Consider the following 17,478-nt stretch of genomic DNA (forward strand, 5'->3'; position numbering starts at 1 on the left):
TCCCTTCGTGTCTCCTCTGTTCAAGTTTATGCCAGACAGGCCTAACAGAGTCAGTCTGGGGTTTGATCAGCATGGTTTCTTGGCACCTTCTACGTGCTGTGTGTGGGGTGGGGTTACAAAGAGAACCAGCCACAGGCCCTGCCCTCAGGGAACTTGCCAGCGAGGTGGAAAGGCAAACCATAGACTCATAGCAAGTGAACTAGCAGAGGGCAGAGAGACTGATGGTCCCAGACAGGGAGGAACAGGACGACGCCAGGTGCCACGTAGTTGGTGTGTGAAAGCCTGGTGACCTGGGGCGACTCCCTCCTGTCAGTCAGCTCCTCCAGAATAGAGACTGGGATGGAGTCACACAGTATGGGAGGCATGACCCCAGGATTGTTCCATGTGACCATGGGCTGTGACAGTGGGTACACACACGAAGAGAAAAGACTAGCAGCATGGGCATCAAAGTGTTTCTTATGGTTAACTCGGATTTGTATGGATGGGGTAGTTTTTACTTCTCTGTATTGTCCAACATGCGTTATTTTTGTAGTCGGAAAAAAACATTAAAAATTGTTTATATTTATGTTTTATATATGTATAGTGTATATATGTAGGCATATATATATATATATTCGATGCCTTTTTTGCTCATTTTCATTGTTAAAAAATGACCAAGTACAATTAAGCAGAAAACGAGGAAAAACATGATTTCACACTCAAGAGAACCACTCTCAGTATTTTATTGTATATTTAGTAGTCTTTTTCTATGCAAATATCTATTTACACTATGAAGATTTTTTTCTTTTTAACATATGAATGCATACTTTTTTCACTCAACAGTAAAAATACATATTTGATAAATAAAAGGATAAAATGGTATAATATTTTTAAAAAGGAAATGAGCTGGAATGACCGTTTTGTTGGAGAGGAATGGTTGAGTGTTCTCCATTCCAACACCAGAAGTCTGAGGCACCCCCTGACATGTGCCTACTTCTCGGGGGCCAGAAGTCAGAGGGGCTGTCTCGGTGACTGACAGGTTTCCTTCCGCAGGTTCTGGATCTTCATGATAATCAGCTGACGGCCCTTCCTGAGGATATAGGACAGCTGACGGCCCTCCAGGTATGGCTACAGGCAACAGAAAACCCCCCTCTGATCCCTAAGTGACAAATTGAACCTCCACAGGCCTGGAATGTTCTGCGTGTGCTCTGGCCAGGGCGACACTTGGCGCCAGGGCCTCTGGCCCTTTGCTGTTAAGACACCCAATGACACCCTGGCCATTGCGGTCTGGGCCGTGGGCGTCTCTCTGCCGTATTTTTGGCTTGTCCTTTTCGGGATTTCATCACGCGCTTCCACAACTTTACAGGAAAAGAACACGTCGCACCTTTAAAAATGCTGGATTGGGCACTCTGACTCACTCTCCCTTTTAATCCTGGTTCGTAGCAGCCCCTCCACTTGTCTGTGGCAGCACAGAGCTAAGCATTTCCTTTGCGTTATCTATTGATTCCTCACAGCCTCCCAATGAGGCCGGTGTTGATTGTCCCCAGTTTACAGAGAAAGAAGCGACCTTCCTTCACACGTAGATTAAAATCCTTTCTCTTCACTGAGTCCAATCAGACCCTGTACGATGGGCCCCCGTGTCTTGCCAGCCTCCTCTCCTACCCTCTTCTCCCCTTCGCTGCCTGCAGCCAGCTCCTAACACTCTTCTGGCCTTCTGTGCCCACCCCGGCCGGGCCTGTCCACAAGCCTCTTCCTTCTGCCTGAGAGACTCATCATCTGTCAGCCCAAATGTCCCTGAGGATCTTCCGCGACCTCCCTAAGAAGTGCTACCTTATTCCCCTCGGTCTCAACCCGGGCTTCTCCCCCCGAGCACACTAACTGCAGGATAATTACCGGTGACTGGCTCCCCTGCTGAAAGGCATTCTGCAGGCAGCGTCCTTACCTCGCACACTGCCTTGTACGTGGAGGAGACTGAGAAATGAATGAACAACCCTACCATGTCGGGGAGGTTACCGCCTTTTATAGAAGAGAAAACCCAGGTCCAGGTGGATGATAGACTTGCCTGAGGTCACACAGAAACATGCCACAGAGCAGTAGTCATTGCCACCACTTAGAGCCATCGTGAATACCTTGGTGTTGGAGCTTTTGAGACATTTTTTATGTGTATATTTTTATAGAATTGCTTCATTTGTTGTTTTGTAACTTGAATATCTGACTGTAACTCATAACCATCCTTTGGTTCATCAACTATTCATCTGCCACATTATTTTTAATGGCCGCTTAGCTTTCCATTGTATCTGTGTTTCACGACTGTTCAATGTGTCATCCTGTTGGCGTTGCTCACCTCACAGCACATCATCCTGGAGGGAGCATGACCTTCAGAATCCAACAAAGCCGGCTTCCAGCTGCCGGCCCTGAGAGCTCGGGCTCTCCCACTGCCTTCAGGTGGCTCAGTTTCCTTCTCCTAACACTGGGACGACTAGAGCTTTATCACGTGCTGTCTCACCGGGATCCCTGAATCTGTTCGTCCCCTTCTCCCTGCCTTCCTGATTATGGGACCATCATTGGGCATTTTGTGGTCTGTGTAAATGATGGAACCTCAGCCAGAACCAGGTTCAAAGTCTGGCTTTGCTCTCTTGGGCACATGATTTCACTGGCATGAGCCTCAGTTTTCTCATCTCTCAGATGGGATCCTAACAACTTACACCTTCCTCACAGAGCTGTCAGGAAGAGGGAAAAGTTTGTATGTGGTACCCGGGTGAAGCCTGTCCCAAAGCAAGGATATCACAATTGTCTATGTAGGAGGGTCTCATCATTTTTTCTCCTTTCTTAGGTATTGAATGTGGAAAGGAATCAACTGACATACCTCCCACATTCCATTGGGAACCTGACCCAGCTCCAGACCCTCAATGTGAAAGGTAGGGCCAAGGAAGCCCTATCCACGTGACCCTTGGTCAGCTCTGGGCTGTCCAAGCTGGTATCTTCCCAGAAGCCATTGAGCATGAGGGCAGCCAGTCCCGAGGTGTCTCTATACACTGGACTGACCTCCTGTTAGGTTGATCTGTCTCCATGGTAACCATGGGGGGGCGAGGAGGGGCCCTGTGGGGAGGAGGGCAAATGGCATTGACAGCTAGGCCTCTAAGACTCTGTCACTCGTGTGATAACAATGAATATGGTGATAAGAGCATTGGACTGACAGGGTGAGAGGGAACCAGGAGCCACCGGGACAGTTCTGAGTAGCACTTCACACCCAGTGAACAGCTTGCAGGGAGCCTTGTGACTAGGCCTGAGGTAGGGAGAGGGAAGAGGTGTTAGCCCCAAGTCCCAGGTAAAGAAAATGAGGCTCAGAGAGCAGTGACTCGCTCAAGACCACCCTGTGTGACAGTGACAGAACCAGGATTCTAATGCATTGATAGAGCCTGCCTCACTGTATCCCCAGCCCTTTCATTTCTCCTGGCTGTTTTAAGTATTTTCTGCACAGAATGCCTCAGTCTACCTAAATGTGACATGAATAATGATAAAAATAATGCTGCCCCATTTACTGATCACTTACTGTGTGACAGGCTCTGTGCTGAGGACTCCATGTGCATAATCTCCCTGAGTCCCTGAATATCCCTATGAGGCCAAATGGTATTATCGCGTTTTACAGATGAGAAATCTATGCCCCAGGGAGGTCAAGTCAGTTTTCCAAAGTCAGTCCGCTGGTGAGTGGTGGAATGGGAACTTGAGCCCCGGTCACTGAAACTCCACCGTCGTGTTCTTCCTCACAGCGTCGCAGTCAGGGTCAGAGAGGCTCCCACCTCCCCCCGAGTCCTGGTGGGTATGAGACAGGAAGCTGGTGAAGGGGCTTTGGGGTGTTGAGCTGTGCCATTGGGATCTCTCCAGACAACAAGCTGAAGGAGCTTCCAGGCACCTTGGGGGAACTTCGAAGCTTACGTACTCTCGACATCAGTGAAAATGAGATTCAGAGATTGCCCCAGATGCTGGCGCATCTTCGAACACTAGAGGTAAGTTATTCTTGCCCGGGGTCCTCTCTGGCTTGACCACCTCCCCACTCCCACGTTGCTGAATGCCTGTCCTGGTCACAGGGTGCTGGGGTCACAGAGATCTCAACACACAGTCCTTAGGAGCTTGCGAAGTGACTGATATGTGAACAGTTGTAATTATTTGGCTTTTGCTGTCATAATGGTGGCAGAAAAACATATTTTTAGAGTGAAGAGATAAGGCCAAATCCTGATGGGGTTAACACTTTCTGAAAGAGGTGGTATTTGAGCCAGACCTTGAAAGAAGAATAAGCTTAGGAGACGTAGCCGAGGCTAAGATATTCCAGGTGTGGGGACCGTGTGAGGAAACGCAGAGGGTGGGAAAGCACAGGATGCATTAGCGGAAGAGCGGGGAGCCTGTGTAGCTGCAAGTCGCTGGGCCTGAAGTGAAGGGTCCAGATCACGAGGCCAGGGCGCTGTGAGGGAGGGAGCAGCCTCAGCTGGAGCTGCAGAAACAGTTTCCTCAGATAAGGGGGTGCCGGGGAGGGGAGACTGAGCATTTCCAGGGACACTGGTCGTTTGCCAGGGCGGCCATAACAAAGTGCCTCAGGCTGTGTGGGTCAAACAACACACATTTATTTTCTCAGACTCTGGAGGCTGGAAGTCCAAGGTCAGGGTGTCAGCAGAGTTGGTATCTTCGGAGCCTCTCTCCTTGGCTTGTAGATGGCCATATTCTCCCTGTGTCCTCACATCTTCCCTCTGAAAATGTCTGTGTCCAGATTTCCTCTGCTGATAAGGACACCCATATTAGATTAGGGCCCAGCCTAGTGACTTCATTTTGAAATCATTGCCTCTTTAAAGACCTTATGTCCATGTGACAACATGGATGGACTTAGAGGGTATTATGCTAAGTGAAATAAGTCAGACAAAGAAAGACAAGCACCATATGATCTCACTTATTTGTGGAATCTAAAGAACAAAATAAACAAACAAACAAAACAGAAACAGACTCATAGGTACAGAAGACAAACTGATGGTTGCTAGATGGGAGGGGGGTTGGGGTTAGGTGAAAAAGGTGAAGGGAATAAGTGCAAATTAGTAGTTACAAATAGTCACAGGGAAGTAAAGTACAGCTTAGGGAATATAATATTGTAACAACTTCAATCATATTGTAATAACTATGTACAGTGCAGGTACTAGACTAATCAGGGTGATTAATGCATAAATTATATAAATGTCTAACCACTAATGCTGTACACCTGACACTAATATAAAATAACATTGAATGTCAACTGTAATTGAAAAATAAAATAAAAGACCTTATCATAACCAAAAAAAGACCCTATGTCCAAATACAGTCACATTCTGAGGTACTGGGGGTTAGGACTTCAACGTGCATATTTTGTGGGGGGACACAATTCAGCCCCCAGCAGACACTGCACGATGCAACCCACTCAGGGAAGGCGGGTTCCTACAGTCATGAGACAAGCCGGCTCACATTTATCAGGGGGCCTGCTCAGGCGAGGCACCTGACCTGCGTCGGCTCCTTGAATCCTCACAAAAATCCTGTTGTGCTCCTTTGCAGATGAAGAAACTGAGACGCAGACAGTTTCAGGAGCTTGTCCAAGGGCCACACAACTAGTAATAGCAAAGATGGGATTGAAACCAGGCCGTCTGAATCCAGGGCCCGGGCTCTCACCTCTGTGCAACTCGGCCTCCGGACCAGGGCCTTATCCATTCTGACCAAACAGCCTGAAACCCTCTGACGGCGGCCAGGCATTAGCTCTCAAGCCAGACTGCTGACCACTGGTGTCGGTGTCAGCAGTGGGTGGGTGAGCGTGGAGACAGCAAAGGGAGGGAGGTGGCTGGCCCCGGTGGCTGGTCCCTGCTGCCATGGCGGCCAGCCTGAGAAAGGACCGACTGGTCAGGCTGGAGAGACAGGCCAACACGTGGGTATTCTCTGTGCTGTTCGATAGAACTTTCTGCGATGATGGAAATGGTCAGTGACTGCTATCCCTCGGTAGCCACTACCCACGTGTGGTTGTTGATCCCTTGAAATGTAGCTACTTTGACCAAGGAAGTACATGTGTAATTTTATTGAATTTATTGAATTTTAATTAATTTGTATTAAAGAGCTACTTGTACTCAGTGGCTGCCATACTGAAAAGTGAGTGCAGCTCACGCCCGTCTTTCTAATTCTAAAGCCATTCTGAGACAGCTCGTAAGAGCTCTGTGAGTGATTCGTTTCATAATGATTCTTCAAATGAAAATCTTTTGAGCTTCTTGGTGGCACCTTGGACAAGCCTGTTTTCAGGACGAGACAGTAACAGCAGCCATTCTTAGTTGAGGCCAAGTTCTTTCCCACATGTTAACGCTCCTGTTGCCCATTAAACAGCCAGGCTGGTGACACTGTGCCCGTTTAAGTCTGAGGAAGCTGCAGCTCAGAGAAGTCAGGTGGCCTGTTGAAGGGCCACACAGCTGGCATGTGACAAGCTGGAGTCTGTGTGACTTAGTTCAGTGCTGTCCGGGAGCTGTGTCCCCTGCTAATGATGGAAATGTCCTATAATCTGCACCGTCCGATACAGTAGCCGCTGGCCGCCTGTGGCTGCTGAGCCCCTGAAACACGGCTAGTGCAACTGAGGAACTGAGCTTGACATTTTCTCTAATTGTAGTCAATTAAAATGGAAACTTAATTATGGCCACACATGGCTCGTGGCCACCGTACTGAGCGCTGCAGCCACAGTCCATGCACTTACACTGCCACACTTTTTACTCAGTGACTCATATTACCCACGTCAGATTAATTTCCTTTAGATTCAGTTCCCCAGGATGAGGTTTTATGCCCTTGGGCCTCCCAACCCCAGGCAGTCAGTTCCTTGGCTCCAGAGCAGGCTCCTGCCTCACCCCTGCAATTGACGGTCACTCAGCACCCTCGGGGGCAGGGGCTCTGCTGGCCAAGGCGAGGAAGGGGCGTCTGAGCTGCTCTTCCCGGGCCTGGTCCCTGCCAGGACTCCCCTGGCCCCTGAGGCTTCTCTGTCTGTTCCGGGCACAGAGATTATCAGTTCCTGAAAGGGGCCCACGTGCCGGCACTTGGTGGCATCAAAAGGGCTATGGGAAGTGAGAGGCTGGCAGGAGGGCTTGGTTAAACAACAACTCACACCATGGCCATGGGCAGCTTTGTGGGCGTTTGTGTGGACCTAGGTCCTTCTCTCCTGGGCTTCATAAATCTGTACGCGTGCATGTGTACGCTTGTATAAATATTTGCTTTTTCTTACTTGAAAATCATACTGCATGTTGTTTAAAAATTCTAATATGAATAAAATATTTCATGTACGAAGTACTCCAGAACCTACCCGTAGAGGAAAACACTTTGAGTCAGATATGTATTGCTCCAAATTTTTTCTATAAACATACTAATGTGAGAGTATGTGAGTATGATATTTTTTGCAAAGATGGACTCTTATTCTTTGTGCTGTCCCATAACTTCCCTTTTTCATTCACTCGTGTATTTATCCAAGAACATTAATTGAGTGCTTGCTGCATGCTGGTCAGTGTTTTAGGAACTGGGAACGCAGCTGGAACAAGACAGGTAAGTTTCCCCGCCAGGCAGGAGACAGTACCCACAAATTAACGACTAACGCAGGTGGTTTTTGATTGTGTTGAGCAGTGCCGTGAATACCGTGTAAAGAGGGCTCCCCTTGTGTCTGCAGACTCTGAGCCTCGACGCCTCGTCCATGGTCTACCCCCCGCAGGAGGTGTGCTGTGCCGGTACCAAGGCCATTCAGCAGTTCCTCTGCAAAGGTAAAGCCAGGCAGCCTGCCTCCTCTGCTCAGTGAGCACACGTGGGCGCGGCGGCTCCCTGGGCCACCCCAGGCTGGGGGAACGTCAGAGGCCGAGGAGGCCACAGTCTGGTAGGAAAGACAGGCCAAACGGAGGATGACACGAGGAAATCTAACGACCGATGATGGTTCTGAGAGTACAGCGGGGAATCAGATGTAGGGGCCTCGGGAAAGCTGTGTCTGAGAAGTGGCTCAGCTGAAACCTGAGGGATGACCAGGACTTAGACAGGACAGAAGCGTGTTGCTGGCAGAAGGAGGTGCGCATGGAAGGGCCTGGGGGGCGGGGGAGAGGAAGAAGGGTGGATAGAAGGCCCAGTGCCTGGGGACACCGGAAGGGGAAGCGAGACGGGGGTGAGGGGGAAGGTGCCCAGTCCCCATCATACAGGAGAGGAATTTGATCACATCTGCTTGTTGCAAAGGTCATTCCAGCTGCAGGGAGGAGAAGGGACTGGAGGAAGCAGAGTGGAGGAGGAGGGGGCCGTTAGGAGGTCCTGGGGTCATCCAGGATAGAAACCGTGGTGGACTGGACTTGCAGGAGTGGCAATGCAGCAGAGGCTGCTAAACCCCAGGGCCACCACTGGTCTGGGTGCCAGGAAAGGAAAGCATATACAGGCATACCTCGGAGATATTGTACGTTCCTTTCAAGACCACTGCAATAAAGTGAGTGGTAATCTTTTTGCTGGTGGAAGGTCTTGCTTTCAATTTATTTATTTTTTTAAAAAGCAACATCTGTGAAGCACAATGAAGCTGGGTGCAATAAAACGAGGTATGCCTGTACCCAGTTACTCCTGTTCAGCTGGGTGTTCTCAGTTAGGGGCTCCTGTCACCTGTGGAACTTTTAGATCACAGCCAAGACTCACTCATACAGTCATCTGGTTTATGAAGAAGGTGCCATGGCAAAGCAGTGAAGAAGGAAAGCAAGGGTCTCTTCTATAAATGATTCTGCATCAACTGGTTATCCACGTGGAAAGAAAAGAACCTTAACCTCTTCCTTAAATAGGAGACAGGCAGCACTAAGCATAAAAGATTGATAAATTGGATTTCATTAAAATAAAAAATTTTCTTTCCAAAGACACCTGCTAGGGAAAGGAAAGGCAAGCCATAAAGTTGGAGATGACATTTACAATACATACATATCCAACAGGACTTGTTTCTAGAAGATGAAAAGAAATCCTAGAGATCAGTAAGGACTAGGCGTTATCAAAAGACGTGACTAGGTATTTTACAAAAGAGAACATCCAAATGGCCAATAGTGTCTACTCAACATCACTTCAGTCAACAGGAAAATGCAAATTAAAACTGCGAAGAGACACGTAAACCTTAGCACACCCACAAAAATGGCCAAAATTAGTCTGTCCACACCAAGAATTAGCAGAGATGTGGAGCAACAGGAGTTTCCAGACTCTGCAGGTGGGAGTGGAAACCAAAAACTCTTCAGAAAATGATTGTCAGGATCCACTCAAGCCGAACATTCCAATACCCTGTGACCCATCAATTCCGTGCATAAGTAGATGCCCAAGAGAAACGCCAAGTGGACACAGGGCAAAGGCCCACGACAGAAAAATCCATAGCAGCACCTTCTGTGACAGCCCCATGTCCATCAGCAATCGAGTGGACAAACTGTCTTAACCTCACGTGAAAATATGACGCAGCAATCAAGAATAATCTAGTGCTGTAGCCACAACCTTGGGGGACCTCCCAGACGCCGTGTGGGCTGAGAGAAGCCAGACGCTGGCGTGCCCTTGGATCCCTCTGACCAACACTGATTGCTGCTTATCAGGCCGTGTTCACTTGTAAACATTCATCAAGCTGTACGTGAAGACTGTGCTTTTTTCTGTATGTGTGTTATACTGCAGTTAAAAGGGAAAAAATGTTACACACACACCACACACAACAGTTCACCAGGCCACACATCTACTGAATTAGTCTCTGAGCAACGGGTGATTCTGATATGTACCCTGGCCAATGGTTGAGCTAGACCAAACCCTTTCCTTTCTTTAAAAAGATTATAAAATCATCCACTCTCCAGGGATACACGAGACATAAATAATACAGCAGTGAACATGTGTATACCTACTACATAGCTTAAGAAAGAATCCTTCAATTTATTTAAACTGTGTAGCATTTATACATATGTATGTGAAATTTTGAGTTTTGCTCTTTTAAAAGCATAAAAGAAAAAACTCACAAAAGATTTGATGCTACAGGATTCTACGCCCTGCTTTTTTCACTCAAGAATAGGTCTTCAGCCTATTCCTATGTCAACCTATGGACCCGCCTCATTTTTAGCTGCTATGAAGTATTTCAGGTGGCAGCGCCCGTTGCTTACGTAGCCGTCCCCTTATCATGAACACAAGTCATTTCCAGTTTTCCACTATTATGAACAGTGTAACCCACGCCTGTCTGGCACAGTGCGAGTATTCCTCTGGGGCAACAGGAGGGTTGGTAGGTGGAAGGGGACACGCACTCTCTGTTGCCCTCTGAAGAGGCCGTGCCAGCTCACATTCCTGTGAGGGGCATCTGAGGGCACCCTCCCCGCCACAGCCTGGCAAACACTTGGGATTTTTGCAAGTCTTTTAATCTGATGGATGAGCAAGAGAGTCTGTTCTTTTAAATATTTTTTCATATGCCTACTGCCCAGTTTTAGTATTTCTTGTGAATTGCCTATTTATCCCCAGGGGGTAGGGGGAGATAACTTTGACTACATTAAAATCTAAAACTCCTTTACCTCAAGAGGATACCATCATCAATGTTAAAAAGATGAGTTAGCACCCGGAAAAAGATAGTTGCACATGTATTATAGGCTATTAGCTACAATATGTAAAGAGCACCCACACATCAGCAGGAATAAGGCAAACAACCCAATGGAAAATGGGTAAAGGGCATGAACCCTTTGAAATTATACAGGAGGAAACTCTTTAGGGCCAGAGAAGGCAAGTATCTTGCCCAAGGTCTCACAGGAAATCATGGGTAAGACTGGGTCTTGGCTTTTTCTATCACCTCATCCTCGCTTGGATGACGAAGAGTCAGGGTGTAGGCCTAGTTACTCACTCAGCTGATGCTTATTAAGCACTGACCATAGTCCAGGCTCATGCTTTAGGACCGGTGAACACCCCAAGGGCCCGTCTAGGGCAGGGGTGGGACAGAATGCTGGGGAGGAAGGAGGAAGGCAAGGGTGGCAGGAACTGGTGGCTGCTGGTACCTGGCCTGTCTCCTCCCTCTTGGTCAGCTTGTGTCGTCTCTTGCAGAGTCAGGGCTGGAATACTATCCCCCTTCTCAGTATCTGCTGCCAGTCCTGGAGCAGGAGGGAGCCAAGAATTCCCAGGACAGCCCTGATGGGCCCACGGACAGATTCTCCAGGGAGGAGGTGGAGTGGCAGGTAAGGTGCACCTGCCTGCTGGCATGTGGGGTGGGGGATGGGGGAATGGGGAAGGTCAGGCCTGTGAGGGATCAGTGGTTACTTTAGTTTTCTATGCCATGTTTTAATTTTTCACAACGAGAATATATTCAGATATTTTCTGTGTAATTAAAGATTTAATTTTTAAAATCTTATTCCTACATCAGGGTAGGAAAAATCTTATTTCCTCATAGGATGCTTCTACAGCTCAGACAGAGACTGGTCCTGGTCTCAGAGGCAGAGAACTAAGTTGAAGGGCTGGGCCGCAGAGAGAGAGAGAGAGAGAGTTGATGTTTGACTACAGAAGTAATTCGTGCTCTTTGTTATAAATGTAAACAATACAGAAATAGACCCCGTAAGTGGATGCCCCCCTGCCACAATCCACCCACTGGAGATAACCATCATGAACTGATTAACAAACTCCTTTCTGACTTTTGTCTCAATGACAAGTTTCCTTGATGTTGTTTTTACAAGAGTGGACTCATGCCTCACATAGAGTGGAAGCTGGCAGGCAGTTTTCCCTGTAGGCCACCCCCACTCGCCCATTGACCGTTGTGTAACAATCCGTTGTGTGGATGCACCTGGGCTTCTTGAGTAATCACCTGTTGATGGACATTGGCGTTGTTTCCAGTGCTTTCACTGTTTTGAACAATTCTGCAGGGATTTCTGCAGACACCCTTGTGCATTTGGGAGTGTTTTGGTGGGCTAGAGCTGGGTACCACAGGTGTGTTGTGCAAACGTACAAGGGCATCAGATATCCCATTTCTTGGGCTCCTGTTTGGAGCAGCACGTCTTCTCAGTGCTGTAGCCCAGAACTGCCTTGAAGACCTTCCTACGATGGCCCAAGCCACTTGGTTCTCAACTCTGGTGTCCACTAGGACCGTCTGGGTCCCTTTCTTACACTACCCAGCCCCTCGTCCCCACCCCCCACCCCCACCATGCTGATGCCATGCTCTGGGCTGGGTCTCGGAGTCTGAACGGTGCCTGGCTGCCCACCTTCTCTGACCACTGTTTTTTCCCCCCAGAATAGATTCTCAGACTATGAGAAGAGGAAGGTAAGAAAATGCCTTTTGTCTTCTGTCACTTTTATTTTCATTAAAGATCTCAACTGTTATAAAAGACTTGAGGAAACAAGTTCTTCCTGCCTCTAAATTAGAGGGTAACGCTTTCCTCTTATACCCATCGCCTCAGCACGTCCTCTCACAGCCTCAGTGGGTGGTAGAGTAGCTCCACTGACAGGTGAGAAGAGTGAGGCTCAGAAAGGTTGAGCCCAACCCCAGGCTCTGAACCACGAGCCTCTGCCAGCAGACAGCCAGTTCTGTTACAGTGGGGCCCTGGGGAGTTGACCTGCCCCCTGCCCTGTTCAGAGTTTTGGGGTGGGTTCACCCTGCTCACACGCTCGCAGAGGCTGTGCCAACAGTCACCAGCATTTACATTCTTGCAGCAACAGAAGATGCTGGAGAAGCTTGAGTTTGAACGGCGCCTGGACCTCGGGCAGCGAGAGCACGCCCAGCTCCTTCAGCAGAGCAACAGTCAGAAGGACGAGATCCTGCAGACAGTCAAGGAGGTTCGTGAGCGGCCGGGCAGATCAGCACCCCTGCCAGGGCCTCCTGACTCCGGCCGAGGTCCCTCTGATGCGGGAAGGCAATGGGAGGAAGCTCGCTCACTTCCAGCGTCCGGGGTCTGGGGGTCCCTTGCAGGTTGCCTGGTCCAGCCTCCTGTGTGCCACGGACACCCTGAGGCCTAGCAAGGGAGGACCTGGTCCAAGGTCACACAGGAAGGGCTGGCAGGCCAGGGACAGGAAACCTGCTCTCCTCACCCCAGTGCAGGCCTCCTCACTGCCCTATAGTGTCTGAGGGGGTCCCTGTGCTCAGGACCTCTGCCTGTCCTGCCACAGGAGCAGTCCCGGCTGGAGCAGGGCCTGAGCGAGCACCAGCGCTACCTCAACGCAGAACGTCAGCGGCTGCAGGAGCAGCTGAAGCAGACAGAGCAGAACATCTCCAACCGGATCCAGAAACTCCTGCAGGACAATCAGAGGTCAGGCCCCATCCTCCTGGCCCCCAGACCCAGAGACCTTCTGCCACGTGTTACCCTGGAGGAGCTCAGGATGGGGGTCTGCTTGCCCCGAAGGCCCTACTCCTGCCCAAGGTTTCCATCGTTAGGATCCAATCTTGCACCAGTTTAAAGAGAAAAGACTGATCTGGGCACGACCAGCTCTGTTTCTTGTCGTGGGGCTGCCACTGATTGGACCTGGGCTTCCCAGGTTTCCCATCTGTAAAATGAGTGTGTTTAACAAGACAGTTGAGATCACATCTGCTTTGATATTTTGGGTTCCGTAACCCCTTGTGCTGAGGTCAGCCTTTCATCGTGTAGGGAGATTTGTCTTAACAAATCCTGTCCAAGGTAGGAGCTGCTGGGAGCAGGTCTTGATGGGGCTTGGGAGAAAGGGGGCCAGATAGACATGTCAAGAAGCCTGAGAAAGTCTAGTCGGGGTCTCTTGTGGAAAGATTCCAGAACTGCTTTTACCACATCCCCTGTTCCTTCCAGGCTTCCATTTGCTTTTCTTTTTTTATGATTATTTTTTCCATTACAGTTGACATTCATTATTATTTTATATTAGTGTCAGGCGTACAGCATAGCAGTTAGACATTTATATAATTTATGCAGCGCTCCCTCGGATTAGTCTGGTACCCACCTGGCACATACATAGCTGTTGCAACATTGTTGATTCTGTTCCCTATGTGGTACTTCATCTTTTCCTTTTTGCTTGCTCCTCCGCCATCCAGCAGTTACACGGTGCCTGAGCCGGCAAGCGCCGTGTGCAGCTCAGCGTGCCCGCACCGCCAAGGGCATCCAGCAAAGCCACCATTTGTTGGGTGCTTCCTATGTGCCACGTACTCCATGTATATTTCCTCACTCACTCTTTACAAATACTCCATGTTTTTGTCATTATTATTTTTCCCAGTCACAGACAAGGAACTGGGGCTTGGAGTGGTTGAGTAGCAGGCCTGAGGACACAGAGCCCCTCAGTGGTGGGGCCCAGGGGCCCCCAGCCCAGTCACTAGGCCCCCTCTGCACAGCCGGTACCATGAGGGGAGGCAGTGCTGTCGGAAACAGGCCTGCTGGGGGAGACTGCAGGAACCTTTCATGGATTTCTCCACAGGCAAAAGAAAAGTTCCGAGATTTTGAAGTCGCTGGAAAATGAAAGGTAAGTGTTCTGCTCTAGCACCTTCTCTGCACCTCCTTTCCTCTGGGGAGAGAATGTCTTGTGATTCTCAAGGATTATGGCAGAAAGCTTTCCTAAAGCTGTCAGGAGTGGGAATATTGAATTAGAAAAATCACTCTCTGCATGTTTGTTAAAACACATGTACATTCCTGAGGAAAATTCAGGTGTGAATAAGAATACATACGGATATAATGTCCAACTACATTTCTAGTATAAAAAATAGAATAAAAATCTACATTTCTGGGGGGAAAAAGAATTTGGTGGCATAAATTCTGTACAAAAGAATAATCTGTAGCCATTCAGTGTCTTGTAGAAGACTACTCCTTAGTAAAAGAAACACACTATATTTCTAAGTGGAAAAGTAGGGTGTACAGTGTATCATTTCTTGAAGATACTCTGTTTGTTTCTGTGTTCAGAAAGCGAAAGGACCCAACCCCAATGGTTCACACTGAATATTTTTGAAAGGTGGGAATTTGTCGTGATATTTGATTTTTCCCTTTGCGTTTTCTGTATTTTTCTAAGTTGACGGCCTTGACATGCACCAGTTCAGTAATTAGCAAAGATGATAGTTGGGACGGACAACCTGCGCCCCCCTCACTTCCTGAGGTGTTACTGGGACCCCTCCTGGTTCTCTGGGGGTCCCAAAACAGCAGAACAGAGTTTGCTGCTGCCTGGGTGCCTGGCGGGCCTCTTGCAGTGCGCTCCCACCAGCTTGCAGGGAAGCCCCGGCATCCCACCCAGTTCAGCTCTGGTGCTTTGGGAGCCTGGGCGGTCAGGGCCAAGCTGCATGGTGCCAGGGGCCAGGTCAGCACACAAGGACCAAGTGCCTTCTCTGCGGGGCCTGGGCTGGGCCTGGAGTCCAGCAATGTATCACGTACGGCCTTCCCTGAGCAGCTGTGGTCCTGGGCAGGAGGCAGAAGTGCTCAGATGGTATATGCTTCTTCTAACGAAGTCAGATCCTGAAGATCCAGTAAAAAATCATGTCTCCACGCCACTAGTATCAGTTTAGTGTGAAAAAACACACAACAAAAACCAAAAACACGCACATACACGCAACATGCACATATATACACGCAATTACCTTTTTTATTTTCATTTGTTATATCATGGATGTATTCCCACACCACAAACCTTATTATTTGTAAGAGCTATAGAGTATTCCATCATATGATTATGTCATAATTTGTTTAATTAGCCCTCTGTTCATGGACATTTAAGTTTCCAGTTTTTCACAATTACAAATACTATTACAGTGACTATCATCTAAATATACCCGTATGCATTTATGTGAATATTTTTGAAGGACGTAGTCAAAGGACATTTGATAGGTATTGTCAAATTACCTTCCAAAAACATTTTGCCTGTTTTCACTCTTGTACCAGTAGATGAAAGTGCCCATTTCACCATCTTCATTGCCATCACCAATGGTTGTCAGTTTTCTTAATTTCAACCAATCTGATAGATGGAAAAAAGATTTTATTTTCTTGACTTATCAGTGATATGAAGCATCTTTCTCTATGTTTATTGGTCACTTGTATTGAAGCATCAGGGAAATGGCTGTTTGTTTCCCTGGCCCATTTTTCTAAGGGAATGTTCGTCTTTTTATGCAAGAAATTGTAGCTTCAAGATTGAAGGTAAATAGGCCCCAGTAGAGGTGCATGATGAAGCAGGAGCACGTCTAGGCTGGCACATCCAGGAGGACTTCCTGAAGGAAGTGGTATTGATCTGATGGGATTCCCTCCAGGAAATGTTACATTTGCTCAATAAATGGATGGATTGTTTTTCTAGAATAAGAATGGAACAGTTGATGTCCATAACCCAGGAGGAGACAGAGAACCTGCGGAGACGAGAGATTGCCTGTGAGTCTCAGGGTGGGGAAAGGCGGGGATGGTGGGAAGGGAGCTTGGCTGACTGGAGAGGCGGGGGTCAACAGCCCTGTCTGTCAGTCACCTACAGACAGTGCTGAGGGTGACCCCTTGGGAGGGGACGTATTTATGAAAAGTTAGAAGTGATGTGTTTAGTAGGATAACATCTTTTTGTGTGTGTAAAATATAGGTAACACAAAATGTACCATTTTAACCACATTTAATTGTATAGTTCTGTGGCATTAAGTACATTTACATTGTTGTCCAACCATCACCACCCTCCAGTTCCAGAACTCTTTTCATCTTGTAAAACTGAAGATCTATACCCACTAAACAACAACTCATCAATTCCCCCTCCCCCAGCCGCTGGCAACCACCATTCTACTTTCTGTCTCTGAATTTGGCTACTCTAGGGACCCCATAAAAATGGAATCATATGATATTTATCTTTTTGTGACTGGCTTCTTTCACTTAGCATAATGTCCTCAAGGTTCGTTCATACTGTAGCTTATCTCTGAATTTCCTTACTTTTGAAGGCTGCATAATATTCCCTTGTATGTATAGACCTCATTTTGTTTATCCATTCATCCATCAGTGGGCACTTGGGTTGTTTCCACCTCTTGGTTCTTTGACTATTGCTGCTGTGAACATGGGTGCACACATATCTGTTCAATTCTCTTTCACTTTTTTTACTTTAATTTTTTAAAATCCATAAACATGCATTAACATTTGACTGGAAGAATATATATCAAAATGTAATAATATCTCTGGTGACAAGATCATAGAAGATGCTGTGTGTGCTCTTCAGTGTCGTACAATTAGTCAACTTTCAAGTTTAAGTTACTTCTACAGTGAAAAACATTTCTTTTAAGGGTGACGATCAGGTGGGTAGCTAGGTGAAACCTACGAGGCCACCCCAGGAGTGGCCCCTGTCTCAGCCCCCGTTCCCGTGTTTCCTCAGCCGCCATGCAGCAGATGCTGACCGAGAGCTATAAGAACCAGCTAATCCAGATGGCCTATGAGTCGCAGAGGCAGAACTTGGTCCAGCAGGCTTGTTCCAGGTAAGGTAAGGAGCGGCTTCCTGAGGAAGGGAGTTGGGGGAGCCGGCTCGGGGCCCAGGGAGTCCCCTGCCCCAGGCCACCCCAGCCTCAGCCATGTTGTCAGGGGCAAGTGGTAACTGGTCTTCATG

The 17,478-nt window shown here is 48.1% G+C and overlaps 1 protein-coding gene across 5 annotated transcripts in view; it reads left to right on the plus strand.

Moving 5' to 3' along the window:
• Window positions 1-17,478, plus strand: part of LRSAM1 (leucine rich repeat and sterile alpha motif containing 1) — a 36,514-nt gene that overhangs the window by 4,604 nt on the left and 14,432 nt on the right. For 3 of the 5 annotated variants that reach the window (XM_019728617.2, XM_019728619.2, XM_019728618.2), the window contains 11 exons: window positions 1,033-1,101; window positions 2,813-2,897; window positions 3,865-3,986; window positions 7,673-7,763; window positions 11,050-11,180; window positions 12,224-12,253; window positions 12,643-12,765; window positions 13,096-13,235; window positions 14,362-14,406; window positions 16,213-16,283; window positions 17,251-17,350. In XM_019728617.2, coding sequence (XP_019584176.2) covers window positions 1,033-1,101; window positions 2,813-2,897; window positions 3,865-3,986; window positions 7,673-7,763; window positions 11,050-11,180; window positions 12,224-12,253; window positions 12,643-12,765; window positions 13,096-13,235; window positions 14,362-14,406; window positions 16,213-16,283; window positions 17,251-17,350 — 1,007 coding nt within the window. Of the gene's footprint in view, window positions 1-1,032; window positions 1,102-2,812; window positions 2,898-3,864; window positions 3,987-7,629; window positions 7,764-11,049; window positions 11,181-12,223; window positions 12,254-12,642; window positions 12,766-13,095; window positions 13,236-14,361; window positions 14,407-16,212; window positions 16,284-17,250; window positions 17,351-17,478 lie in introns of those variants that run through there. The other 2 variants (XM_074331036.1, XM_074331037.1) reach the window with 2 other exon arrangements.

The sequence above is a fragment of the Rhinolophus sinicus genome, linkage group LG04 (genome assembly GCF_036562045.2).
Source record: "Rhinolophus sinicus isolate RSC01 linkage group LG04, ASM3656204v1, whole genome shotgun sequence".
In the NCBI taxonomy this organism is placed as follows: Eukaryota; Metazoa; Chordata; class Mammalia; order Chiroptera; family Rhinolophidae; genus Rhinolophus; species Rhinolophus sinicus.